The sequence below is a fragment of the Brachypodium distachyon genome, chromosome 1 (genome assembly GCF_000005505.3).
Source record: "Brachypodium distachyon strain Bd21 chromosome 1, Brachypodium_distachyon_v3.0, whole genome shotgun sequence".
In the NCBI taxonomy this organism is placed as follows: Eukaryota; Viridiplantae; Streptophyta; class Magnoliopsida; order Poales; family Poaceae; genus Brachypodium; species Brachypodium distachyon.
In genome coordinates, this window is record NC_016131.3 from 1,733,878 (window position 1) to 1,749,837 (window position 15,960).

At 43.6% G+C, this 15,960-nt stretch overlaps 3 protein-coding genes across 3 annotated transcripts; 1 reads left to right on the top strand and 2 right to left on the bottom strand.

Moving 5' to 3' along the window:
• Window positions 1–1,121: 1,121 nt before the first annotated feature.
• LOC100846890 (actin-3) lies at window positions 1,122–4,612 on the top strand. The gene is made up of 5 exons (XM_003562882.4): window positions 1,122–1,261; window positions 2,762–2,825; window positions 2,910–3,303; window positions 3,398–4,011; window positions 4,095–4,612. Exons 2-5 carry the CDS (start codon window positions 2,766–2,768, stop codon window positions 4,158–4,160), a joined length of 1,134 nt encoding a protein of 377 aa, XP_003562930.1. The 5' UTR covers window positions 1,122–1,261; window positions 2,762–2,765; the 3' UTR covers window positions 4,161–4,612.
• Window positions 4,613–5,251: 639 nt separating this feature from the next.
• Window positions 5,252–7,634, bottom strand: LOC100822000 (ferredoxin-3, chloroplastic). The gene is made up of 2 exons (XM_003562886.3): window positions 7,470–7,634; window positions 5,252–5,958 (listed from the first exon to the last, which is right to left on the bottom strand). The coding sequence occupies exon 2, from the start codon at window positions 5,948–5,950 to the stop codon at window positions 5,492–5,494; it is 459 nt and encodes a 152-aa protein (XP_003562934.1). The 5' UTR covers window positions 5,951–5,958; window positions 7,470–7,634; the 3' UTR covers window positions 5,252–5,491.
• Window positions 7,635–8,148: 514 nt separating this feature from the next.
• LOC100824362 (acyl-CoA-binding domain-containing protein 6) lies at window positions 8,149–15,242 on the bottom strand. The gene is made up of 18 exons (XM_003562894.4): window positions 14,751–15,242; window positions 14,476–14,546; window positions 14,016–14,079; window positions 13,866–13,937; window positions 13,518–13,721; window positions 13,363–13,440; window positions 12,633–12,743; window positions 12,490–12,556; window positions 12,316–12,377; window positions 11,881–12,020; window positions 11,067–11,193; window positions 10,877–10,991; window positions 10,279–10,367; window positions 10,116–10,199; window positions 9,889–10,041; window positions 9,617–9,772; window positions 9,026–9,085; window positions 8,149–8,656 (listed from the first exon to the last, which is right to left on the bottom strand). The coding sequence occupies exons 1-18, from the start codon at window positions 14,901–14,903 to the stop codon at window positions 8,474–8,476; spliced, it is 1,989 nt and encodes a 662-aa protein (XP_003562942.1). The 5' UTR covers window positions 14,904–15,242; the 3' UTR covers window positions 8,149–8,473.
• Between the last annotated feature and the right edge of the window lie 718 nt (window positions 15,243–15,960).

The following is a 15,960-nucleotide window of genomic DNA, read 5'->3' on the forward strand; positions in this document are numbered from 1 at the left end:
CGAGGTAGGAGGAGTTGCGTATGTAGCGAGTTGATTTCTGTCGATAGAAATGAGGAATCATGGGACGGGAGAGAGAGACCGCAAGCGTAGTGGGCTTGGCTTGCTGGGCCTTTTTTTGCCCTGCCTATTTTGACTCGGTTTTTTGGTCTTTTTCAGTTAACCGAGGTAATAACCGAACGGATCGGTTTAATTTTGGTTCTTCATGTCTTAAAACCCATTTTTTTTTGCTTTCTTGGTTTCGTTTCTCGGCTCATCAGATCTTGGTGTTGGTTCTTCGATTTTATGCACATCCCTGCCTGATGATGGCATGGGTGGATGTAGTTGGGCAGATGTGGGCGCTCGCCGCTGCCACTAGCGTTACAACCCCCACCATCATCTCTAGTGCGGAATGGTTGACGCAACTGAGAAATGCAACCGTTGTCAACAAGAATTTCCGCACGGGGTATCTTCTAGTTTTTTTAAAAAAAACAAGAGACTTATAAATAACCACACCCTTAAATTCCTGTGGGTCGATCTGCATGGATAATTTTAAGATTTTTTGGGCAATTTAATTCATCATACCACTGCATTGATCAGTTCCATTGTATTCATAAGCATGATGAATTGAATTGCTGGAGGGGAATCCGATTCTACGCCACGCCGGTCTGCTGGTAGCCAGCGATCATGGGCCAGGTTTCATTTCAAGGCCCAAATTCGTAGTATTCGCGGTTGATTAAGTTTGTTTTTGCTTCCTTCTTTCTCTTTTTTATAGCAAAATCCTCTTTCGCTAAAAAAAAGAAAAATCCTCTTTATTGATTTTGCAAAAAAAATGGTGATTTCGAGTGAACATATTTGTGTTTTTTTTAATAGGAAAAAAACAACTAAAGTCCAGGTTGTCGCCATGATCACCCCCAAATCGATATAGAAAATAGAAACCCGCGTACAACTATGCTGGTCCAGTACATTTGGTTTTAGTCCAAATATCTCGCTAGCACTACAAAAGAAGTTACTGTACTGTACTCTGTACATCGGAAATGGTTAATTGGGATTTCTATGACATGAAAAAGGAAAGAAAAAGAAAGAGCGTTGATTAATTAGGAGGACAGGTAGAAGACAGCAGACCAGATCCGTTTTGAATCCCGGAAGAGGTGTATTTAACACGACGCAGCCGTCAGCCAGAGCAAAACGCTGGCAGGCAGCAGGAACTCGTCTTCTCCAGTCTCCACCACCATTCCCCCCCTCTCTCTCGCCGGTCTCCGCCGCCGCCGCCTCGCTCGCCAAGGTCCGATATCTCCCTCTCCCTCTCTCCGTGCCTCCTGGCCTCCTCGTCGTTGGACCGCGGATCTGGTCGCGGGCCTCCTAGAATCTGTTTTTACTGTTGGTGTAGTCATCGTAGTCGTCTGCTTTCTCTCGGTAGTCGCCGTGCTCATCCGGCTCTGGGGGCGTGGATCTGGCGGACGCGATCGCTCCGAGCGCCATGGAGGTTTCGTCGGTGGATCTCTGTCCCCGCGCGATCTGCGAGCTGGGGTCCCGCGGTGCGTGCGCGCGCTAGGAAGGAAAGGGTGCGGCGACTGTACGGCGGTGGGGGTTTGGCTGCTCCAGCGGTCCTCCGATCGGCGGCGGCTTTAGTTGAGCTGATTATTGCTTGCAAAAATGCCTAGTGACTGGTGGGTTTGCTGCTTGGTTTGTCTCTTCGTCTGTGATTGTTGTTTGGTTGGGGGCTTCAGGGTTGATGCTGACATGTTGGGAATATGAAGTGGACTCGTTTTTGTGTGTGTGGCTTCGGATGGTACTTGCGTGATGGGATCTGGTAGGATGCTAGCGCGTGATGTGGTTAGGTTCCATGGACTGTTGCATCTTGGGGACAGAAATGGGTTTGCGGTTTGCCCCATCACCCTGTGTATATGGGATGACCGGGCTAGGATTAGTTAAAAATAAACGGATGCCCAGTCGAATACTCGTAAACGAATTATCAGGGAGCTGATTTCAAGTGGGACAGGTTCTCGCGGACATTGTTAATTTGTTATACTAGAAAAAAAATATTCCTGTTCAGATATTCCTTTTGCTAGCAAAACCAGAAAGTGTCACTACTTGCTGGTACATAGACTTTACACCTCCATAGTTTTATGTTTGATGGCTAAACATTGATTGGTAACTGCTAGGCTGGATGTTCATCAACAGCTATAATTGCGATCCGGTACTGCTATAATTTTATTAAACTTCGATAGTTACAGACTTTACAATTTACACCTCCATAGTTTTTGTTTGATGGCTAAACATTGATTGGTAACTGCTAGGCTGGATGTTCATCAACAGCTATAATTGCGATCCAGTACTGCTATAATTTATTTAACTTCGATAGCCACAGTAGCACATGGGTAAAGCATGTCTGGCTGCAAGGACAGCTTATTGTCCTCTCTAATATTTTAGGTATAAAGGACCCATTAATGTGATTGAAGTGCTATGTGCTTTCTTCAGAATTGTGATTCCTTTTCTCAGCCTGCCCTTTGTCCTGTAACTTCATTAGTGATGAAGTACCTGCTACAATCAGAGCGAGAGATAGGATTTGCTAACTACAACTGTATTTCCCCTCTTTAGTTGGTTAAACTGGTTTTAGATATTAGTTTGAAATCATTCAAATCAAGGATTCAAGTAGTTATGTCTTCTGTGTTATTGTCCTCATCAACCTTACTTCTGGTTTGCCAGATACTTAGGAGTTAATATATTCAAATTCATTTTGAATAAGTAAATGATGAAGATGGTTTTTTATTGCCCTGTGCAGACTAATGGCTGACGGTGAGGATATCCAGCCACTTGTATGTGATAATGGCACTGGAATGGTCAAGGTCTGACGCTCATCCTTTGTTTTATTCGAGTTTTCAGCAAATAAAATTATTTTCAAAAAATAAGCATGTCTCTCATCTCTCCAGGCTGGTTTTGCTGGCGATGATGCCCCAAGAGCAGTTTTCCCCAGCATAGTTGGCCGCCCTCGTCACACAGGTGTCATGGTTGGGATGGGCCAAAAAGATGCCTATGTGGGTGATGAAGCACAGTCAAAAAGGGGTATCTTGACCTTGAAATACCCTATTGAGCATGGTATTGTAAGCAATTGGGATGACATGGAAAAAATCTGGCATCACACATTCTACAATGAACTGCGTGTTGCTCCTGAAGAGCATCCAGTTTTGCTGACGGAAGCTCCTCTAAACCCAAAGGCAAACAGAGAGAAGATGACCCAAATCATGTTCGAGACATTCAATGCACCCGCGATGTATGTGGCTATTCAAGCTGTTCTTTCTCTTTATGCCAGTGGTCGTACGACAGGTATATATCCATTTTCTCCTATTCAAAGCGTGTTTATGTATGCAAAAATGTATCCCTTTATTGGTTGCATTACCCAATGTAATGTCTTGTGCAGGTATTGTGCTTGATTCTGGAGATGGTGTGAGCCACACTGTGCCAATCTATGAGGGATATGCACTTCCTCATGCTATTCTCCGGCTGGATCTTGCTGGTCGTGATCTGACTGACTCCCTAATGAAGATCCTTACAGAGAGGGGTTACTCTTTCACTACAACTGCAGAGCGGGAAATAGTAAGAGATATAAAGGAGAAGCTTGCCTATGTTGCCCTTGATTATGAGCAGGAGCTGGAGACTGCCAAAAGCAGCTCCACTGTCGAGAAGAGCTACGAGTTGCCAGATGGGCAGGTCATCACAATTGGCGCCGAGAGGTTCAGATGCCCAGAAGTGCTATTCCAGCCCTCACTGATTGGTATGGAGGCTCCTGGTATCCATGAAACCACCTACAACTCTATCATGAAGTGTGATGTCGATATCAGGAAGGATCTCTACGGAAACATTGTGCTTAGTGGAGGAACGACCATGTTCCCTGGCATTGCTGACAGGATGAGCAAGGAGATTACCGCCCTTGCGCCGAGCAGCATGAAGATCAAGGTCGTGGCTCCTCCCGAGAGGAAATACAGTGTCTGGATCGGTGGTTCCATCCTTGCCTCCCTCAGCACTTTCCAACAGGTACTTGTTTACACAACCTTTTTGTTTTGCACCACTTATTCTGGAGAAAACATTTCTTACCCCGATTCATTTTGCTGCCGCAGATGTGGATATCCAAGGGAGAGTATGATGAATCCGGCCCTGCGATTGTCCACCGCAAATGCTTCTAAGCCTTGCATCATGTCTTGTTTCGCCGTATTCCCTGTCATTGTGAGCTTTTGTGTGCTTGGGTGTGTCCCCATGAAGTATTCTCTCCGAGTTTCTGCCACCGTTTTTGCAGAACGTCACTAGGTATTACTGGACGAGGAAAAGGAGGTCGAAGTGCACCCTTCGTGTGAGATGTCCTGCATTAGTGATTCAGATTCCGTTTGTTCTAGTCGGGCATAATGTTGATATTAGTCGGATGTGTGGAGGACTCTTATCGGTTTGGCATTGGCTGTTCTATGAATTTGGAGCATTAGCTATGTATGTATAATCTTTTCTTAAATGTTGGTTGTATGGCTGTTTCTCAAGTGGAGGTTAATGACGTGGAAAATTTGACCTTGCAATGGTTAGAACATACCATTCGTTTTGCTACACCTGATCTAAATCATTTCCCTTCAAGAGTGAAGTTCATAAACAATATAGTAATCAAATTATGGTTGCATGTTTATTTATTTATTTCTCGGTAACAGCCGTTTATTTTGTTTCTGATTGTTCTGCTGTCAGGTCACATCTATCAATTTGTGCGAATGGCACCAAGACAAAACACTTTTATCCTAGTGAACTAGACAAGAAAGCAAAATGAAACAAGTCAGGTGGAGGACAAAATGAAAAGAAAGAGAGAAGGTGAGAATCTCTCGGCCGGCACCAAACTGCAACATCAACGACCTGATAAAACAAGGGAGAATTCCATAAAACAATGTAGCCTTGAGAGCATCCCCAAACATCTGAGAACCATGAGATTCTTGGCACAGACATGCCATTTTCTCAGAGCCCACACACTTTGGTCTGCTTTTGCACTTTGTCAATGCATGCACCAGAAAATGTTCGACATTCATTTGTCAATGCATGCACGAGAAAATGTTCGACATTCACTTTGTCAATGCATGCATGAGAAAATGTAAGACATTCAGTTTGAACTTTTACTCCGCTTTGGGAATGTTTAACATTTAAGTTTTAACTAGAAAGCATATTCATGGGAAATAAATAGTATGAGAAGAGAAGTAAAGAAGGACAACCAGGAAGAATGTCCATAGTAGTAAATGTCAGAATCAGGCACTGAAAATGAAGAACAGTTCAGAACCATGAATTATATATTTTGCATTAAAGCTTGTTCTTATTGACTACTAGCTGGTATTTCCATGGGTTCCCAATCTTACTGCACCAACATGGCAACCTTGGACAAAATGAGACAGGAGATAAACAACCACCAGAGTGTTGAGACAAGCTGGACTAGTAGTTAACACGACTTGCACATAAAGATGGAGCTTGACACGCAGGAATTCTCATGGAAAGAGCCCTAATAAAGGTCACCCTCCTTGTGGGTATGGATGACGCAGTCCGACTTGGGGTACGACACGCAGGTCAGAACATAGCCTTCTTCCTGCTGCCCGTCGTCAAGGAACGACCCGTCTGACTGGTCGACAGAGCCAGCCTCGATCTTGCCAGCGCAGGTGGAGCACGCTCCGGCCCGGCATGAGTAAGGCAACTCCACACCGGCAGTCTCGGCAGCATCGAGGATGTAGGTGTCATCAGGTGCCTCGAACTCATGCTCTTGCCCTTCCGGGGTGACAAGCTTCACCTTGTAGACGGCCATAGCAGAAACATCGAGCTTTTTGGATGACTTCAGGCTCAGAACCTGCAGCACACCTTGACTGAAGAAGCTTAGAGATGAAGGGCTCTTGACCACTTTCTGAGAGGCCTCGGTTGTAACATTGCTGAAGAGCGTGCATGATGTTGCAAAGGTGCTAGTCAACATCTTGAGACCTGCAATATTTAAACAACAAAGAAGCAGTCAGTGATCTCACCCATCATCATCTAATCGAAAACAGTTGTTCAGCTCAATGGGCCTTATGCTATCCTACACTACCGCCGCAAAAGCAGACAATCTTTTCATGATGAGCATCTTGAGGTCAGACACAAAGAGCTGGTGATATGTGCCAATGGTATCTTTACCAAGGTAGAAAAATGGAACAAACCATTATTCCATCCACAAGAAGGCCACAATTCCTCTCGGGAGCAGTATGAGAAAGGCAGGCGTTGCGTCCCTACCTTTCACTCGAAGCCCCAGGACACAGTTCTCAACATCAGTATCCCTCCTTTCCTTGCAATACCATAATAGTTGCAAATAATGGACGCCCATAATTGGGCAAAGGAAAAGAAAAGGCTCTACTGCTTACATCTAAATCTGAATATGCCTCCTTTTTGGTTAAAAATGGGTTGTTGATATATGCCAACTGAATCTAATCAAGAAAGAAAAATGAGGACAAGCCATCCATTTCCCCCATGAGAAGGCCATTGTTACTCTTCGGAGCAGTATGAGAAAGGCAGGCATTGCATCCCTGCCCTTCACTCGAAGCTCCAGGTATACAGAACGAAACATCAGCGTTCCTATTCTTTGCATGATGAACAACAGCTTTTAAGGTAAAAAAAAACAAACCTAGATGCTGATGTATGCCAATGGTAGCTTTACCAAGGAAGAAAATAAATCAAGGACTAGCCATCCATTAATTCCTTCCCATAACAAGGCGACAAGTTACTCTCCGGAGCAGTATGCAAAAGGCAGGCATTGCTTCCCAGCCCTTCACTCGAAGCTCCGGGACACAGTACAAACACATCGATGCCCCTTTCTTTGCTTACAGGGCAGTTATACTTAGTTGTGTAATATAGCATTAAAATCCAAAACCTTTGACAGACGCATGTTTATGGATTCTTCAAATTGGGATGTCAGGGAATGAAATTGTTGCCTTGTACATGTGCATATGTCTAAACTCATTACTCCTGAACCTACCTTCTGGTAAAAGGGGAGGAACTAGCACTACTACTAGCTAGTGCAATACAAATATTTACCATGAAGTTGCAGCGCTGGTAAACGCGTAACACCAAACCAGGTCAGCCAAGTAAGCTATTCCAGGAATTCCCCCCGTGAAGAACGAGATCTAACTCAGCTGCCCAGGGGCTCGGACCTACGCAACGAGAGAGGCGTGCGCGGGGGTTGGTTCAGCTGTGGGCTGAGCTGAACACGCAAGCAGTCACGCAAGCAAATCCTCCTGAAATCCAAACCCCAACCCAAGCCCCGCATGGATTCCAGCACTTCCCCAAGAGGAATTAATCGCCTTTACAGAAGCAGAAGAAAATACGACCATGGGGCGGCTGTCTAACTACTCCGTACTCTCTTGTAACAACAAACCTCGGAAGGAATGAAAAGGGTAAAGAGATCGAGGGCAGCTCCTGCTACTAATACTACTACCTGTAGCTCCTCCTGCTACTACTACTACCTGTCGCAGTCGAGGACGAGGCGGCGCGGAGCGGAACGGAGATCGGAGAAAGGATCGAGAGCGGCGGCGGCGGCGGGTGGCCCTTGCCTCCTCTCCTCCTCTTCTCTGTTTCTCTGTGCCGTGTGCTATGCTGGATGGAGTGGGGGGCGGCGGCGGCCACCTTTTAATAAGCAGAGGGGGGAGGAGCGCTTGCCCTTTGCCCTTGAACTCGTCGTATTTGGGAAAATAAATAAAGGGAGAAGGTAAAATGACCAACTTAGCCCCGCCCTTAACCGGGTGCGCTCATGGTTTCCAGTTTTGGCTCGCACGGACAGATTCGTCCACATTCATTCGCCAGCCAGCATGGAAGGTTCTAGAGCTGGCCGGATCGCACTGGTTTTAAGTTTTAACCCAGCAACAACTGGGTAAGGGTCGGACGGGTTTACTTTTTTGCGTGTTATTAAGTCCCATCACTTAATACATTTTGTTCGAGAAAATATTCCATATTAAGTGTCACAACTTTGTTGTCTGCATACACATGTATCTACATGGACGGGAGGGAGTATGTCTTCGATGTCATGTTCATGCAAAATACTCCGAGGGTGATAATCCAACACATTAACCACAGAAATATCAGACACAATTCTCCGATGTGATAATCCAACACATTAACCAACAAGTATAGAAGGACTAAAACTGATTGAGATGTATAAAAAAGTTCAAAAAATCAATGCTGGCAGGATGGATGATGTGTACACGCCATTACAACCTAACATAGTAACATTACTACATCCGAGTGACTGCGATGAGCTGGACAGAGTATGGACTGTCTGATGGTGAGATGATTAACTGCTCGCCAGCAACACCTTATTGTTCTGTCGTATAATGAACACCAATGCCATGAAATGGAAAAGAAGAAGAAAGGGTAACTGTAGACGACATCGTCAAAAGTGTGTGTAAATGTTACAAGTATATGAATTTTGGCCTGTATGGGGAGTACTAAGAACAATCGCTCCGTGGGGCGATCACGATTCCGAATCGTCAGGAGGGGTACCGACAAGCCAGCCCCACACGCCACCGGAGCCTTGCTTCTGCTTCGCGTCCAATGCTGCCTGCTCAGAAGCGGCTCTCTGCCGTCGAAGCAGCTCGACCTCCCTTTCCAGCGCATCCAGACTCTGAAGCTTTTGCCGGAGTTCTGCAACATCCACCTATGGAGGCCATCCAGAAAACGAAATATGATCAAGGTTCTTACAAGGAGATAACAGGGAATATATGAAGCGTAATTGTACGGCACATATGATCATATTTTTTGCGTACATGTTCTACTACTATGTTTTTGTTTTTGCCTTTTTAATTTGCTCAAGTGCACAAAATATTACAAGGGTGATACAACTCTCATTTCTGCATTCCTGAAAACAAAACAGGGTATATTTATCTGGGACACGATGCTCGCTTGGCTTCCAGAATATACCCTCAAACCACATGTCCAAAAACTCCTTGAACAAATGCTTGGAGATTATTAGTTTTGGTCTGTGTTCCTTACATTCTGTTCATTTACATAATGTAATAAAGGGTACCTCAAGTTTGAAACATCTTGACTGCTCAGCCGCAAGTTGGCCACGGACAGCTTGAAGTTCCTGCAGTTTAAATGCCACAAAAATAAGCATCCACACATCTGACCAGGAAAAGAATCATATTTAGATTTTCTTTTTTTCTGTGCATACAAATTAGAACTCACGAGTAGAAACACAAAGAAAGAGCATACTGTGTAGTTACACTGAATGCAATACCAATGTATCTTAAATTAGATGGTCGACTCATTTGCTTTGCCCAAATTATGTTTGGAATATATGTCAGGACCAAGATGGTGTTACAAAAGGTGATGGGGTAGTACATTGTAGAAATATGCAATGGGCAGACCCACACGGACACACATTATTATACATGAAGAGCTTAGTCCAAAGAGAGCATTAAATATTCAGATGCTGGGTTATAAGATCATTCATAAATCAAACTGAAAATACATATATTACAAAATAACATCATTAATCCATAAAGAGAATGTCCATAGGATGGTTGCAAGATTATGCAGGATAAAGGGCACAAGAAATTACAAATTTGTAGGGGCAGAAATAAAGCAGCAGGAAATCACAGAAAAAAACACTCACCTTTGTTAGCTCAGCATTTCTAGCCTCTGCTTCAGTTATCTCTTCTTTAAGCTGAACAGTTTGCAGTCCTTCCCTGTTAAGTGTTGCCTCTAGTTCCTCCTTTTCAGCTTTAAGGGCTGCCAAAAGTTGTTCGCTTGCTTCATCATTTCTGTTTACCTGAAATTCAGCACAGCACGACAATAAAGATGAGACTCAACTTTGAGCACTGAAATTGAAATTGTCATGTCAACATAGGCCAGTCTATAGTCCAAGACATGAAAGCAAGACATCACCGAATCAGAATTGTCCATGGCTATCTCCCGTATCTTCCCATCTTGAGAGATTTCAACCTCAGGTTCCAGAACCCTGGATGTACTATCTGAGATGGGTTGGTCTTCTGTGTTCGACTGCAAATCTGATTTCACACTAAGTTTAAGAGCATAGACCTGTCGACAGGAAAAACTGTTAAACTTCAAATGCAATTTCCAGGCACAAACATGGTTAAAGAAATGTGAGTTACCTCATTGCTATACCGACCATTGTATCCTCCAAAGGAAATGAGATAATCTTCTCCACTATAATTGCTACACACTAGAGTCATGCCCTAAAAAATAACAAGGATGTGAAATATTACCAACCAAAACAAATCATTCGAACATCAACATATTTCTCAAGAGGAATACCTCACTGGCAAGAGGAACACGTCCTTCTACGGTGCTGACAACTGACCACGCCAAAGTTGACATGTTAAGCACAAGTGTTTCAGAGACACCTGAAAAGACAAATGCATGAGCTCGCCAAATGCTAATATAACTCAAATTAATGCATGTTATCTTGAGGAAAATAATAAGATAGTACAATTTGCATTCAAGATGGCAACTGTACATGAACCATTGCTTTGTGGATTCAAATAAATCTTGCAGGATACTTTCTGAGGTCGTGTGACATTGTGATCACTCAACATTAATGTGACCAACCTTCTCATACAGGGAGCAAGTTGCAAGCCAAAATCTAAGTTCAGCCAAAATCAACTGTTGAGTGGAGCACAGAAGGAATTCCTTGGTGCTATATGAGTGCAAGGTTCAAGGAAACTGTGCCTTCCAAAACTCTTTGCAGCATATCCAATTAGCCCGTAACAAAATAAACAGGGGAGATTATCCCAGCAAGTGAAAATCTACTAGTAATATGAATATATAACCATATACTGAAAGCCATAAATGGATGCATCTTGATATTGTAGATCAGAAAGAATGTACCAAGACCAGGCACTTAAAAGCCTACCACTTTTGTTATTGCCACCACCAACAATGTACCAATTCTCCCCGACAGTTGCACCTGCGTGGCCAGCTCGTGGGCTTGGAAGCAGACCCTGCTGTTTGGGTCTTGACCATTCCATCTATAATTCCAACAATACAGCTTGTCACATGCAATGAATTGAACTTTAGAGTTCCGACAAGAAATTCGTTCTTACTGTTTGCAAATCAAGGACATGCAGGTCATTAAAACATGTCGCATGAGATCCCCCACCAAAAATCAAAAGATAGCGGTCAGCATGGCAAGCAGCAGCGTGATCTGATCTTGGAGCAGGAGGGGTGCCTCTAAAACATAAAGCAAACACCACACCATCAGGATGGATTAAATTCAGAAATACGGTAATACAACTATAAAAGTTCAGCATCCAAAACAAGATTGTTCCCTATTCCATTCCATCATGCAGAACTATGCCATTCATACACATCATTAGAACTACAGGTACTTAGTTGACTTGATCAAATAGATGAATGGGAATGAAGCTCCAATCACATGACCAATTCTACAGCCTGTATGACTGAAACAAATTGCAGGTTTCACATGCAAAATTTCTTCCCTGTTTTTTCCTTTAATTTTATTCTCTCTTTTATTTAATCAATTTATTACCTCCAGGATTCCATCAGTCCTATCTAAGACAAATTTAACAAATAAGATCCAAAACAGCTAGCTAAGCACTTCAGCCCAGAACCATATAACATTAAGAGTAATCTACTTGAAAAGCTTTTGACCTAAGTTTATGGGAGCAGCTCACTAGGAAGAGAAGCTTCCATCATAACCGGTGAAAGGCAAAATGCATACCGGTTCTATTCTGACACATGTGTGCTGACTAAAATCGAGTACTTCGTAACAGTAATGTTTCATGGACAAGTCTTGATTTTGGAATTCAGATACAACGAAGCAGCTGGTGTTATTCACCAGATGAGCAGTGATGTTCAGAACAATTATGTATGAGAGATCAAGATTCCAGTACTCACATTGCATCCACATCATCCCATGTCATACTTTCAAGATCAAGAATGTGCAAGTCATTCAAAAGACATCGTTTTGCATCTTCACCACCAAACACGACTAGTGTTGTTCCAACAAGAGTCACTGACTGACCTCCACGAGAAACCTGCAACAGATAACTGGATAACCTTCACATAACTGGATAACCAACTTAGAATTACTGAGCATTGTTTACGTAGTAACATTTTGTATCATTCAATCATTTAAGCGTAACTTGGTAGTGGTGCTTGTTTCATCTGAGCATGCACCACTGGATTATTGCAACAATAAAATTATACATGGCTATGAACCTAGTATTAACTTTCAAATTTGTAACTAAAATTTTAGACACGTGCGTATCAAAGAACAGTGAAACAATTCTCTGGACTCAGAAAAAACTATGGGTTGAAGAAAATTATTACCGGTGGTTTTCCATAAGTGCTGACAATCGACCAGGTACAAGTATGAGGATCAAATTCCTTCACTAGCATAAAAACACCAGAAACAGAGTAACAACATCAACAAAAAATCACAGACATTAGGGACATAATTAGCATCACAGTACAATGCTGACTGAAAAGTGAGTTTTGGCAAACCTGTAACGTTGTCAGATGGATCTTTTGTATGCCCAGCAATAGAGAAGAATCTGTTGCCCCATGATATCTACAAAGTGGCAGTGGAGGATTACCATCTGAAAGATAATGATTGGCAACAACTTTACTATTTGTGCTTAAATTACCAAAGAATGGCCAGCACATGGAGAGACTTGTGTTGTTTTAGCTAAATCAGAGGATCCTGCTTGCAATTTGGCATCAATCTTGGACCAAGACAAACTCTTCAGATCCAAAACCTGTGGGGTCGGCACAGATTGTGAGGAAAAAAAAGCATTAAGTCAGTGTTACTTAATGCTATAGTTGTCTCAAATGGGGCAGATTTGAACTGATGGTCTGTAGACGAAGTTGGTTTCTCCTCCATACCTCTATTTAAACTAATCCAACTATTATCTAAATTTATCCATAACTTGGGCCTCTCAAAGTCACCTAGTTAAACTCAACACTCTCAAGTCCAAATGCAGAAATACCAACATCATTAATGATAACAAAACTTGGTATTTTGTTTGCAGTCTATTTCGAGTAAAATTCATCATTGTCTACTTGCATTGTTACAATATACTCACTTTGATAAAGAGTCTAACTGTAATATTTGCATAATAAACATATAGATGACTGGAAATGTTGCAAGTTGTACTTCAACGCCGCACTGATATTACAAAAGATCAGGTTTAGGAATCATGAATAGAATAAATATTTAATCTGGGCTCTGTGTGCAGGAGAACACAATTATGTTGAGGATGATTTGGTGACAAATAGTGGAACAAAATATGCTCAGATGTATCGAAGTCCAAGCTAACAAACAAACTACAATGCGAAGATATGACATGCTGGATTATTACATTTTGCTTCACATACCTGAAGGTCACTAAGATAACGCCCGTTGTGGTTTCCTCCAAATATATACATTTTGTCTTGTAATACAGTTGCCCCATGCTGCAGTAGCCAGAATTCACATCAAGGCTTAATCGTACGAGTTACGAAATAGAGAGGCAAGGGAACATATGGCGCACCTCATAACGGGGTTTAGGACGCTGGCCGCTAGGAGATAATGCAGTCCATTCTTCATGAGCACTGACAGTACTGAGGCCTTCCAGAATAACAACTTTGTCTTGTGTCTCCACTGAACTTCCATTTTCAGAAATGGTTTTTGGTTCTGGAATTGGTGTTGTTCCATTTGTCGAAGCTGGTAGAACATTTGGCTCTTCCTTTGGTTTCTATAAAACGAAATACAGATAACTGAAAAACCAATAACTTGGAGGATAAAGTGAATTATGAATAATCGGACAAACAGGGAAGCAATAAACTTTGGCAGAGAGAACCTCATACATTTACCCAATATATTATCTAATCTGACTTACAAGCATTTCAATATCTACAACAGGCCGAGGGTTGAGCTCAGGGACCCTAGAGTACCATCCAGGATCTTCCTCCTGCCACAATATCAATGTATCAACCACAACTTCAAAACATTATGCACACACTGAAGAATATCACGTAACTAGTTATACCTCCAATATTTTGACAAAAAGACGCATCGCCTCTGCTTGCGGCATGCTTCCAAGCCCATGCCAACTAAAAACACAAATAGTATAAGCGAGCGTCATTAATGTAAAGGCATGCATGATCATTGCAAAATTGGTGTTTACTGGCTATTTTTCTCCCGCTCCATCACCTATCTAGGATAATGATTCTGAGATCGAAACTATGAAGCAGCTATGGTCTTTGCAACATAAGAAAAATTGCTTTCAAACTTCTGGCTCCGTCACGACACTCTGTTCTAAGGTCTAACAAAGGCTCAAGCAAGAAAATGAGCAGAGTGTAGAGATCATGTCTACTCAGATTACATGTTTAAACTTATATCACTTCTCCACTTGTTAAACCGAGACTTCCGCAAGGAATTAACCACGAGAACCTCCTGAAGCATATAATTAGAAACTTGAAGCGGGATTTGAGTTGAGCGATACCAACCTCGTCCATTTGCTCTGCTCCACGGGGTTCCACGCCCTTGGCTTGGGTACATTGCACGGCCCCACCGTTGCCTACACCGAAACAAAACCCCCAAGATCAGCAACCGAATTCCAACAAGCAGAGCAAATCCACTCTCCGCCACACGAAAGGCCACCGAGATCAGCAAGCCCCGACGCCACAATTCAACCTCCCCACTGATTCCACCGTCTCGTCCTAGATCAACGCAAACATCGATCCCAAAATTAATCAGCAGAGTACATCAGCCGAGACGTGACCTGCTGGTGCAGGCCGTAGAGGAGGAGGGCGACGTCGTTCTGGAAGCGGGAGATGGCGGCGGAGGAGGAGGTGGTGGCCCCGTAGGCGCCGAAGCCGGCGTAGGCCGCGGCGGCGTAGAAGCGGTCGGGGTAGGCGATGCCGGCGCTCGCCATGGCCGGCGAGAGCCCTAGATCTCCCTCACACCCACCCACCACACACGCGCACGCTCTCTCTACTCCACGGAACCGGATCCCCGGTCACCCGACACCGGCCAAGCCACCCCGCGAGCTCGGAGGCGGCGATTAGGGTTTGCTTCGAGGCGGGACGCTCTCACGCTCCGCTCCCTCCCGCCTCCGTCGTCGTTCCCGGGAGGAATGGGAATGGGAAATCTGCAGGGGAGGGAGAGAGATCTGGAAGAGGGCGCGTTGGACGCCCTTTGCCTTGTTCGCGGGCGATGTCCCTTTAACGCTCGCCGCCGAGGTGGCCGTCGCTCCGGGTGGGAGCGGCCACGTCTGGCTGACACGTCGGCCAAATGACGTGGTAGTTAGTCCGGGTGGAGTCGTCGGGGTCGCTTTGCTTGCGGCAGTGACAGGGTGTAACTGCTGGGCATGGCAAAATGCCAGCTCTGCTGTTTCAAAATGAGAGTTGTTCTTAAATCAAAATTTTAAATTTTTTGCCTCTGTCGTATGATCGAAAGCACATTTGTCAACAAATTCCTATGGAATCAAGCACCCAAAATTACGATTGAAGAATCTAAATTGACGAGTATTTTGAAACGAGTGAAATAGTTGTAAAATAAAAAACGACAACACCTCTGATTATAACCACCTTGTAACATCTGACATGTTGCTAAGATGGTCAAGGTCAATTGTTACATCTTGCTTCAAACAAGAAAATTCTACATGTAGAGGGCAAAAGTTGATATGCCAACTGAAAAAATCGCTTACAGGCGAGCGAAATTGTTCGGTACTTGCGTCTAAGCCAGCAAGAAGTTTGACGATCTCACCTTGCCAAAGTCGCTAGATGAAGCCTAACCCTGTTTTGTGATATTTGGACTTTGGAAATCGATATCTCCGGAGTAGAGGCAACCAAGCTCTTAGACTCCTCTACTCTGGGGCAGAGCTCAATGAGAGCTCCCTGATGCACAGGCATACATGACTGAGAATATATCTGCTAATGCTTGGCATCTAAAAATGCTTAGTGCATCGGGTTAGTTTATTAATAGTCATC